This window comes from Empidonax traillii, unplaced genomic scaffold (genome assembly GCF_003031625.1).
Source record: "Empidonax traillii isolate 1590-97213 ecotype Southwest subspecies unplaced genomic scaffold, ASM303162v1 scaffold789:size291746, whole genome shotgun sequence".
NCBI lineage: Eukaryota > Metazoa > Chordata > Aves > Passeriformes > Tyrannidae > Empidonax > Empidonax traillii.
The window spans coordinates 15,956-28,010 of record NW_020955982.1 but is presented as its reverse complement, the minus strand read 5'-3'; the positions used below and the strand labels follow the sequence as shown (position 1 = coordinate 28,010).

At 45.1% G+C, this 12,055-nt stretch overlaps 1 protein-coding gene across 1 annotated transcript in view; it reads left to right on the top strand.

Moving 5' to 3' along the window:
• The window catches only part of LOC114066656 (catenin alpha-1-like), a gene marked incomplete at its 3' end in the record, with an annotated part of 31,150 nt that extends 20,745 nt beyond the window's left edge, over positions 1 to 10,405 (top strand). The window contains exons 4-7 of the mRNA XM_027901489.1: positions 3,934 to 4,100; positions 4,820 to 4,939; positions 6,743 to 7,009; positions 10,202 to 10,405. Of these exons, the coding sequence (XP_027757290.1) occupies positions 3,934 to 4,100; positions 4,820 to 4,939; positions 6,743 to 7,009; positions 10,202 to 10,405 (758 nt within the window). The remainder of the gene's footprint in view (positions 1 to 3,933; positions 4,101 to 4,819; positions 4,940 to 6,742; positions 7,010 to 10,201) is intronic.
• Between the last annotated feature and the right edge of the window lie 1,650 nt (positions 10,406 to 12,055).

Below are 12,055 nucleotides of genomic sequence, written 5' to 3'. Positions count from 1 at the left end.
TTAAGCCTGTGTGTGGGGCTTGAGGCAAGAGGATGGATGAATGGTCTTGTGAATCCTGTGGGCTTTGATCATGTTTCAGGTTGCAAATGCAGGGGAATGAGCCCACTGATGCAGTGTGGTGTCTTTCTGCCTTGTGCTTCTAAGTGAAGGTTTTTTCAAAACTCAGCGGTGAGACAAATTATGAAAGAGGAAAACAGATTTTCAGCTGTACTTCAAGCAAAGGTGCATGGCTTAAGGACTTCCAGGGAGCAGAAGGAGACCAGTTGGGGAACACAAACACTGAATTATTCTGGGAAAACTCAAGTTGAAAATTCTGTTGTGACCAGCTAGCTTAATTTCTTGGAAAGTGCAGTGAGTTCAGTTGTTTCCCTAGAACAATGCTTTAGGAGTGTGCACTTGGATTAGAAGTAATCCTTCAGCCAAGGACGTGGGGTCTTGGAAAAGCCATAACCTAAGGGAGCTCAGAGATGGCTCTTGGAAAACCGTAGGAATATTGTAGACAGTATAGTAGATGTAATTCAGACAAGACTAAGGAGCTAACAGAGGTTTTTATTGCCAGAAGTATCAACTCCTGTGTTGATATGGCAAAGGGTGATGCGGGGCCCTGTCCTTTATAGCAGAAAGCCAAGGCAGCCTGTTGGGACAGGGTGTTGAAGGTGGCATTAGTGGTGAGATGGGACTGCAGTATCCACAATGGTAGAGACTCGAAACTCTGGCTTCCTGCTTGCCTTCCTTTGGTGGGGAATGGCAACCTCTAGGGAACTGGGGGGGTGCTCTGGGCAGGTGGAGGAATGGCCTGGTGGCACTTGTGGCATTTCCAGTGCTGCTGGCAGAGCAGCCTGGGGACAGGCTTTGAACTGGGAGGTGCTGGAGGGTACCAGGTGCTGTGTGGGCACGAGTTTCCAGCTTGGAGGAAGAGCAGCAGTGCCTGTGTGTCCTGATCTTGCTGCCTTGCCTGTCCCTTCTGCCCTCCCCTACTGTCAGTGGTGGTGGGAGCAACTCTCTCATGGTCATGGTGTACCACTGCAAGGAGCACTAATAGTGTTGTCTGAAAGTGCTGTCAGACCCTTTGGGCATGGTGGGAAGGCATCTAGAAAATGATAATTTTCTTTTGATGGACTAAAATCTTACTATTTCTGAAATGGGCTTTCTTCCTTTAAATTTAATTGAATTCTTAGTGCTTTATTGACAAGATCATAGGACAAGTTACTGTTGCCCCTTCTCTTCTCAACTCTGTTTCATTTTCTTTTCCTTCTAATACCAAGTGAAAATCCAAGGTTATATTGGAAAAGCAGATTACTCATGTAAGAATCTGTACCAGTTTTATAATCTGAGTCTCATAGTTGGACTCTTCACCATGTGTTACTTTTAACTCTTCTTTATCTGCTTCCCAGCTAACGTTACCTCTGGTTCAGATTTGAAATGGGGAGATTATGCTGGATCCCCTTTGAACTGCTAATGCACACACACAGTGCAGTAACTGCGTATTTAGGCCAGGGCAGAGTGCCCTGTTACCATTTGATTCCAACTAAAATAACTACCCCATGTTGCTTTTCCTTTATAAAAAGTCTGAAAGCCAGCTTTCTTTAATTGGCAGAAATATATATATATATATATATATATATATATGCAACAACTTTAAATATAATCTTCCTTTAATTCTGGCAAGCCGGTTATCTTTTGACACCCTGACAAGCTGTTTGAAACTCACTAAATCTTTTAAAGTCTCCTGTTAAAATAAAAAGGAATAGCATTTTATTTCAGGACTGGCTTGAAAGGTTGCAGTTTAAGAGATGGGTAGAGGATAATTTTGGTTGTTAGCAATTTCTGAGATTCAAGTGAAGCAAGTGGCCACCTCTCTAAATTTTTTAAAATAGAGAATAAATGAAAACAAACAACATTCTTTTAGGAGTTGAAAATGTGGGAATTTTACATTTAAGTAAATAAAGGGGGAAATATTTTTAGTCAGTTTTTGGTTCTGACATATAGAATGGCCTGGATTGGAAGGGACCTCAAAGCCCATCCAGTGCCACCCCCTGCCATGGGCAGGGACACCTTCCACCAGCCCAGGTTGCTCCAAGCCCCGTCCAACCTGGCCTTGGACACTTCCAGGGATCCAGGGGCAGCCACAGCTTCTCTGGGCAACCTGTGCCAGGGCCTCCCCACCCTCCCCACCCACACCTTCCCAATATCCCATCCAAACCTACTCTCTGGCAGTGGGAAGCCATTCCCCCTTGTCCTGTTACTTCATGTTCTTGTGAACAGATCCCCTTAAATCCCGAGATTACTAATAGATTTCATACTTATGGTGGTGATATTTATTTCTTTATTAGCCTTTTCTGGAAGGAATAAGGAAAGGCTCATGTCAGCTGTGTAGGGGTTTTGTAATGGTTGCAGTTTTCAGCATTGGTGACACACTCTTTTGTCCATCTGGAAATCTGGGGTTCTTATCCTTTGCTAAAGCAAATAGTCCTGTTCCCCAAAGCTGGGTAAGGGAGAGCTTTGGGTTGATATTCAGAGCTGCCCCATGCATGGACAGAAGCTTTTTTTTTTCCTCTCTCACAGAACTGAAGTAGCATATTTTTTTATCTTAAAATGTTATGCGCCACTCTTGGTTGTATTATTTAAGATGATGGAAGGGTGTTACATAGGAGGGAGCATTTGAACAAAATTGAGTATCTTGATGTGGTTGCTTGGACAGGCTGGCAGCTGTGCTGGGGCTGAATTTAGCTGTGAAGGTGTGGAGTGCCTGGGTGCTAGAAACTCTCTGTGGAGATGGTTAACCCCCAGGCTCTCCAGCTGTTGGTATTTTTGAGTAGTTAAAAATAAGTTGTTAAAATAAACAGAAGCATCCCAGGACTGCATCGTGTCGAGCTGTCCGTGCAGCCCTTGCCCAGCCCTGTTTGGGAGTGGGCTCCATGGGACTGGCTGTCAGCTGTCACTTGTCAAGCACTGTTGGAGGTTTTTCTCATCTGAGACAGGCAGCTATTTCTGTTTTGGCATTTAGCCATGTGGACACTTTTTCATACAGGTTTGGGAAGCCTCTGGCACAGCAGTTATAACAGTTCATCTCCTTTCTGGTCATCTGCTGCTGCCTGCGCATCTCTGACCTTGAGGACCCACACTTTCTGTACTAAGTCCTAACTGTTCTCCCAGCAGTTTCTGAGATGCAAAGAGATCCAAGAATAATAATGTGGATTCTAAACCTTGCTGCTGTGTAGGAACTGTGGAATTGGAAACTGCTTGAAAAAGCAGGGGAGAAATCCAAAATTTACTCCCCTGACTGTATGCAGACATTACTTTTATGCTTTCCAAATGCCTTCTGGAGGAATTGCTCTAGCTGGGTAAAGTGGCCTTTGCTTTTCATAGTTAACCAATGGCATTGTTACCATCTGAAACCCAAATTCTTTCCTCCTGCACCAGATGCAGACCCACAGGCTATGAAATGCTGAAGCATTTTACGAAGCAGTGCCTGGCTTTGAATTCAAACCAGGGCATATCCAGCCAGGTCATCGCTCCGAGTTGTTTACAGTCCCAGGAGCTGTGGCAGCTCGCTGTGTGTTTACTGTGCTTTCTGCTGCTTTCTGCTTAACTCCTTTTGCTCAGGCTTTGAAGGCATTGTAGCTCGTGAAATAACTGCAGCCCTACAAAGGCGTGCTGAATCTGCCTCTCCAGAGGATTCTGGCATGTTAAAACACCTGTACAAATGGAGATCAGGACTGAAGTGCTATTTCCCAACCTCTCCTCCCTGCCAAGCCCCTCTGCCCCGATGCCATGTGGTGGCCATACTCAGAGGTAGCCCCGTGCACTAAGGGTTGGCTGTATTTTACAAATGTGTCGTGTTTGAAGGCTTAGGTTGGCTTGCCCAGGATCCTGGCAGCCCCTTGGGAAGCGCTGTGCGGTGTTAAAGCCATCCACGTGTCCCCTGTGCAGGTGACCTGATGAAGAGCGCGTCGGGGGAGTTCGCAGACGACCCCTGCTCGTCGGTGAAGCGCGGGAACATGGTGCGAGCGGCGCGGGCCCTGCTCTCCGCCGTCACCCGCCTGCTCATCCTGGCCGACATGGCAGATGTCTACAAGCTGCTTGTCCAGCTCAAAGTGGTGAGAGTGGTTCTTGGCTGTGCCCTGCCAGGTGTCTGTGTCACCCTCGTGCTGACCCTGCGGGGTGTGTGCGCTGCTAGTGCCTTGAGCAGGGAGGGGTTTGGGGTTTTCCTCCCAGCACAGGGTGTGCAGTGGACACCTGTCACTTGTTTTACACTCATTGTCAGCAACTGTTGACGTTGAGTTCAACTTCGTTCTGAACTTCTAGTGTAGAAACTGTCTCTGTGGCTGTAGGTGATAGTTGGCCCTTTCATCTTACAGAAATCATTTGGCTTTCTTATAATTTGGGATGAGGAGCTTCGGCAGACTAAGTAAAATGAGAGTGGAATATTTGAGTGAGGCTTTTCTTCCCTGGAGCAAGAGGATGGTGGGTGATTGGTGCACAGTTTGAAATGAAATGAGATTGGATACTGAGCCTACCTTTGCTCATGGGCTTTGAGGATTTTCTGTGTGCCCTTCAGTGGCCACTGCCACAGCTCTGCCAGGGCCCTGGGCTCCTTCATGCTCTGCCAGATTTGTGTACTTGACTGTCTTTGGTAGCTGGTGAGTATGAAGTAGTAGCTAACTTGTGTACTGTCAGCCTTTGAAGTGTCTCTCTGCAAAAAATAACGGGGCAGAGGAAGATTGCTTTCTCTGTCTGCCATGAAATACATTCTTAATTACTTCCTGACCTGTGGACTGTATTGCTTGGAAAAATATGTGAGCATATTTTCTTTTAGGTGGAAGATGGTATCTTGAAACTGAGAAATGCTGGCACAGAGCAGGACTTGGGTATCCAGTACAAAGCCCTCAAACCAGAAGTGGACAAGCTTAACATAATGGCAGCCAAAAGACAACAGGTATAGTATGGCAGCTCTTTCTTCTGTATGTTATTTCCTCTTTACCAGAATAAAGGAACCTTGCTACTCTTGGACAGGACCTTTTACTTTTTATTTTATTTTATTTTTATTGCTGATACTTTGTGTTGCTCTGCCATGTTTAGGAACTCTGAGCTTGCTTGGTAAGCAGGAAAGGTCTGCTTGGCTGCAGGGTGCTGCTTCTGGCAGAATTTGTTCTTAGTAGCATTTGTTGATGGTTAATGCTTTAGTGCCTTAATGAAATGCTACTTCCCAATTTGAAGCCGTGCAGGTGTGGGTAAGGAAGGGGAAGTGATTTGTGTCCCAGTGCCTGGTGCACTCACCCCTTGGCCACGTTGCTGTCATGGTTCACACAGACCGTGTGCAGTGGGCAAGAGTCCTGGCTGGGCACAGCTTCTTCCAAGGGAGTGAGTGGTGATGCTCATAGTCTTGCACTGAAATGCCCATTTGAGAAGGGATTTAAATCCCTGTTTGTTATGGGTATGTTCTGTGTTTGGATGGCTTGTGCAAAACCTTAGATTGCATGTGAAATTTGTTTTGTTCAACAGCACTGGTGTGACTCATTCTTGTGTAGGTAAGTTTTCAAAAGAAAGCGGAGGTGTGGGCAGTTCCACTTATCAGGAACAGCATAATTCTTGTAAAGCATTTTTTTCTCTTTGTTCTGCTGATATGTACAAACCAAAATTGCTTATGCACCTCTGACACTTCTTGGGACTTTTTGCAGAGATTTATCTTAGAAAATAAACTGGGTACAGTCTAAAATGGATTGCCAGTTGGTTATGTATCTCAAATCTGATTGCAGTAAATGGGAGTAGGGTTGTGATGGCAATGCAATAAATGCTTCTAAACTGCTGTGTGATAGATTGTTCTGCACTATGGGAGGTGGTTGTACAAAATCTGTAAATCTGTGTGCCTGCTCGAAGTGCCCTCCCTGCTTGGTGTGTACCTTACAGAGGTCACATATTGCCCATTCATTTTGAAGAGTCTGACAGACTTTTTTTTTCGCCTTTTCTTAGTAAGGCAGTCTTCACCTTCATTTTCATCACCTCTTTGTTAGATTTAAGAGGTAACTTTAAAATTATGATGCTACCAATAACTGTGTTCATTCTTCCTTTTATAAACTTGCTGCTTGTGCTGGACTCAGAAGCTGTATCTAACCATGATGCTTCTGTTCCAAAACAGAGGTGATGGTGCTTTAGAGAATTGCAGCAGGGAGTGTTTGGGGAAAGACTTATGGACTTGCTCACTAATCTTAAATTAGCAGTAATTACAGTCATTGGATTAATTTTGTCTCATTGGAGGTGAACAAGAAGTTGAATTAGATGATATATTTATTCTTCTGAAATTAAGTACCCAGAGTCTCTTGAGGAGAGTAAACGTCATCTTCTAGGTGTGATTAAAGAAAACATTCTGGTTGTGAGCCTGGGAGTTTAAATTACAGATGATCTTGCTTCTCCTCGGCAAGTGCAAGACAGGACAGCTTTCAAAATGCTGGTCCTGTGCTGCAGAGAGGAGCAAAAATCCAGTGTTGGATTTTGAATTGTGGAGTTGTGAATTGCCCTGCAGTTATGGTGGGTTTTGTTGTTATGAAGCTGTTGTGTTTTGCAATCAGCTGAGCCCTCAAGAATAAGACCACTCAGCCAGCAGACAAATCTGAGCACACCAGGCAGAGAACCTGCCTGTCTTTTGAAGGTGCATGGAGATGGCGTGGGGATGTTAAACGCAGGGAATGTTCTCAAATGCCTTTTTTTTTTTTTTTCTTTTTCCCTTTAATTTTCCTAACAGGAACTGAAAGATGTGGGTCACCGTGACCAAATGGCGGCAGCCAGAGGAATTCTGCAGAAGAACGTTCCCATCCTGTACACGGCATCCCAGGCCTGCCTGCAGCACCCTGATGTCGCTGCCTACAAGGCCAACAGGGACCTGATCTACAAGCAGCTGCAGCAGGCAGTGACGGGCATCTCCAACGCCGCCCAGGCCACCGGCTCCGACGACGCTGCCCAGCAGCAGGGCGGGGGCGGAGAGCTGGCCTATGCCCTCAACAACTTCGATGTGAGTTCAGAACCCCTGGCCTTTAGAAACAGGGTGCTAACTCACCTGCTCTAGTGGCAGCCGCTGGCTGCTATTTATATTGCCTGCAAGATCACTTTCTGCTGAGGTGACGAACGTTGAAGGTGGATAGGGAGGGGGAACTCCAGTCTAGAGGCTTTCCTTTTACCTCTAGTCCTGGAGGGGAAGGTGCCCTCCCCATCCCCCCCACCACAAGGTCTCCATGGCTCTCGAAGAGACCACAGGAGACGAACAGCTGGCAGGGAGAGCAGGCAGAGAGAGTTTATTATTCTGAATAACTGCTTAAATACCTTTTAGGGGGATTACAATGTGACCATTGGAAGTCCAGGAGGTCTGCCACTCCCCGGGCAGATGGAGCTCGTTAGCCCGTAAGGCAATCCATCTACGTCCTGAGGACCTTGCTGCCACCGTCCAAGCGTGCTTGGCCCCGGCAGATGAACCTCAGGATTAAAGGGTGGGCTCAGTTCCGCGCACACTGTGTCTCACCTAAAAAATCCAATGCGCAGGCTGGAAGGTGGAAAGACCTTCCCCAGATCTTCGTTCGCGAAGAGACTGGCCATTACTTATTACTTACTTACAAACCAACCAATTACAAGAAAGGGTTAACAACCAATAGATGAGCTTTCAGTTATCTCTTAGACATTCCAAAGGTACAGGTAAGAGGGAAGGAGAAAGGTTTACACAAAGAGTTACAAGACCATTGTGGGAGCATGTTCACTTTAAACAACATTACAACTTCTACATCCTTTATATATTGCAAAGTTACCCCAACACTGAGGTACAGCAAGTCATAGGTAAAGTAAGAAAAAAGTCTTTTTCCAAGCTAGGGTTGATGGGATATAGAGTTATCTGTGTGGTTCTTGGTGATTGAAGGCTGTCAAATTAAACTAGCTCTGAAATAGCAGTTAGCCTACTGCTACCTTAGATGTAAGCCCTTGGTTTATTTGAAATTGATTATTTCATAATATATTTATATAATGTATTCTTGTAGGTGACAGAAATGATTTATTAAAAGTGAATAATGTCTTTGGAATTGCCCAAACTACCTATTGAGAGGAACATGAAGTGGGAAGCTTAATATGATCCTTGGTTGGGGATGAAGTCATTTCACACTGATGTGTTGTACTGATCTGTCATGTTCTTTGTCTCATGTTCAGCACGTTGCTGAGGACAGCCATGCATTTTTACTGAGATCTCCTTCCTTTTGAAGCCAGGATTCTGTGTCTACCACTGATTCAGCCTCTGAATTTTAAACACCTTACCTCCAGAGCTCTATTTAATATTGCAAAGCCATCACTCAAAAGGCAATTAATAGTTATTTTGCCAGATTTTGCTCACCGTCTCCTCTTCATTCTTACCACTCTTGTTCCTCCCTTTCTGCCATGTTTTTTTACCAGGATAAAGTACTATTTGAGTTTTCCCTGTGCCTGGTGGGAAGCCTTTCTCTGTGATCTCTTGGGTAACAAAAGGATGTCATGGCTGTCTTGATCTTTCTGACTGACTTCAGTTTTCAGTCTGCCTTTCTTATTCTGTCAGCTGTGTGCTCAGTAAGCCTTAGGAGTGTGCCTCAGGTTCCCCTGAGGGACCACAGCTTCTCACAGGTACCTGTGGGAGGGGGAAGCAGGGACTGACTTGGGTACCTGGAATGGAAGAACCAATGCCGTTCAGGTCTGTGGACTGGCTGATCCAGCTCGAACCATCTAACAAGATTTCTGATATATCACTGTATTTTACAATACAAACTCTCCAATATATGGCTGGAGGCTACTTTTTTTGAGTGTTGCAGTTGCATGAGGCTTGTGAGCTTTGAATTCCACTTTGTGGGGCTCTCTGCTAGCAGCAGTGCTTGATCAGCAGCCCAGCTCAATGCACGGTGTGTGCAACAGCTCTGTCGTGTCATCCCTGCCAAAGGAGGCTGACAAAACAAATGTGATGAAGTTCTTGGCAGATGTTATCCCTGCATTTCATTTCCTGCTGCTGCTTGAGTGTTATTGCGCTCCTGTAATAGAGGCTTTGCACACACATGCCCCCCCACACCCCAGTGATGGTAAAATATTAAATGGCTACCAGCAGATAACAAGCTGATTGTTCTCTCTCCTTTCTGATAGTGCAGTCCATGCTCCCGTTGTATTAACCACATGGCTAAAAGCTTCAGGAAAAGTGAGGAATGTGTTGGAGAGCACATGCTGTGTTCTCCTCCTGCTGTGGTGGCTGAGTGGTTCCTCCACTGGGGTATGAAGTGCCCTGGCTGGCAGGAGGAGCAGTGGTTGTGCTGTGGCTGCTGAACTTGGCTGATGTACAAACTGAGAACCCTTGGTTCGTTCTCTCATGATTAGCAAATCTTGCCCCTGTACTGGGAAGAAAACACATCCAAACCCTAAACCAACCACCAAACCTTCAAATGGACAAATAAGTTTTCTTTAAGAAATTAGAGACCTGATGAAATAAATGACCAGCAAGTACTCAAAGGTGGTAAATCCTGCACAGCTTCCTGGGCAACGTCCCTGGCTGGTGTATTGGCCTCTTGAGAGCAGATAAATCAGTGCTTCTGTTTCAGCCTTGAGTCTCTTGGTATGCTTATGAATATTCTGGCAAAATAAACCTGTGATAACTTTCTATCATGAAGAAATGGATTTCTGTGCTGTTTGAAAGCTTTGTGTTGATATTTCACTGGGGGAGTTCTGAGAATAGAGTTGCATTTACCTGCCGAACAGCAAAGAGAAGGAAGACTGGACAAAGTAGGACAACAGAGCACTGTGTACAAGGCTAATTTTGGATGTTTGTTTTCTTGTTCGTGGTGGGATAATTATATCTGACAAATTAACTAGTGAAGGCATGTCTGGATTGACATGTAGTTAGGAAGAGTTCTGTACTTTGAACCTTATTTGTGCTGGCACGTTCAATTTTTGCCATTCATGTAACGAGGCTTCCTGTGGCCAAGATTTGTTTAGCTGTCAGAGCAGCACAAGAAATGACTGGCGATGTAATCTGCTGGGGAACCTCTTAGTAATTTTACAGAACTACTCATGAAAATCCTCCTCAGTGCCAGAACAGTGTCAGTTGCCTTTTAATGCCTGATCAGGGCGTTGCTCTAAGTGCTGGTTGTGTTGGTGACTTCTCAGTAAGTTGCTGCTTGGTCCGATCACTGATTTTGCGGGACCTTTCTTTTACTAGAAACAAATTATTGTGGATCCATCGACCTTCAGCGAGGAGCGTTTCAGGCCGTCCCTGGAAGAGCGCCTGGAGAGCATCATTAGCGGCGCGGCGCTGATGGCTGACTCATCGTGCACACGTGATGACCGACGGGAGCGCATCGTGGCCGAGTGTAACGCGGTGCGACAGGCCTTGCAGGATCTGCTCTCCGAGTACATGGGCAACGTGAGTAGCTCCTGCTCTGGTGGCGTAGTTTGGGTGGCTTTTAACTCCATGTGATGAGCTCAGGAGTGGAATCGAAGCTGGTTTGTTCTGGTCCAAACAGAGTTTGAACAGTTAACAGTAGTCCCAAAAGGTTTGTCTTGAGGCAGGATGAAATGTATTTAAATCATCTATGATACTTATCTTGATCTCTAATCTTCCAAGCAACTGTTATCAAGTTGTTAACCCTTTGGCACTGCTTTTAATTCGTGACTGTTAATGCTGGTTTGTGTAGGAATTCAGTAGAATTAGTCTGTTTTTCCACCTTGGTTTACATTAAGTAGTGGGGCTCATGCACGAAGTACTGCTTTGCTTCTGTTGACTCTTGGAAAGTTTAACTGTGTCATCTTTTTAGCTAAAGGCATAAATTGTCAGAATCAAGTTAGTTATTGTCGCTACTCAGTTTGAGTAGAGGTGATGTATGAAGTCAAATATTTAGTGAAGAATCCTGAGAGCGGTTTGGTATAAATATTGGGCTCTGAGCAGCTCTTTTCCAGTGGTTAGGCATTGCATGTGCACACACAGTATTTGAAGCCTGGGAGTGTTTCTGCGGTTGCAGTCAGTATCATGTCATGCGGATGAGCTTCTGCAGCTGAAGGCATCATGATGTAATACTGGACTTTCTTCCCCCCCATTGCTCCTTTGCTCTTGTCCCAGCAAGTTTTCATCTGAGTAACTTGCTGTGTTGAGAGTTGAGCTCGGGATATCATAAGATTGACACTGTATCTCGTTGTTAAACGTGAATACTGTTAAAGCTGATTTTGGAAATGAAGTTACAGAAATAGCAATAACTTAAGCAATCTATGTGGCTTGTAGAACTGTGGCAAGTAAAATTGTCTGAAGAAATGTTAATGGGAGTCTTATTTATGCTTTTGAATGTGTTTGAGGTGAAAGTTCAGAGATACCTTTTTTAGACAGTAGGACTTACTTAGGAGGCTCAATGTGTTAAGTACCTTAACTTCAATCGTTTGGCAAAAGTGACTTCAGTGCAGAGTAAAACTGGTCCAAAGGCTGCCATGTGTGGGTTGGAGTGGTAGAATTTGGGGAACAGATGCAGTGTGTGGTAGAGAGAAAGGCAAACAAGGATTTCTGTTTACCAAAGACAAGGAGAAAGTAATTGAACAAAACTGATGCAAGTCTGATGTAGCCTGCGGGCCGAGCGAGGTAATTCATGTAGTCTGGCTTAATTGCTTGTGCAAGTAGCTTGTGCTCAGCACTGACAATTTGTAGAACTTCAGAGTGCAGCTGGGAAGCAAAGCACGAGGTTGTGCCGTTCTAAACTCCTTTGAGCAGGGTGTTTTATTAGTCTGTGAAGAAGCATCAGCAGAAATCCCTCCAACAAATGTGCTGCTGCACTGGATGGAGCCCTGTCAGCATGATTGAGAATGGAGCAGCCAACAAAGGCTAATTGAACATGTGGAAGAGGTAAATGCTCAGTCTTGCATGTCAGAGTTGGTGGCATTTGTTGCATTGTTGGTCAATACCCATGTGAGAGTGGAGCTGTGACTTCCTCTCACAGAAATGCCCATCCTCCTCCTCAGCCATGTGCTCTTGTCTCTGATACCAAGTTAAAGCAATCATGCTGAGATGGAAAGAATGTATTCCCTCTATCTC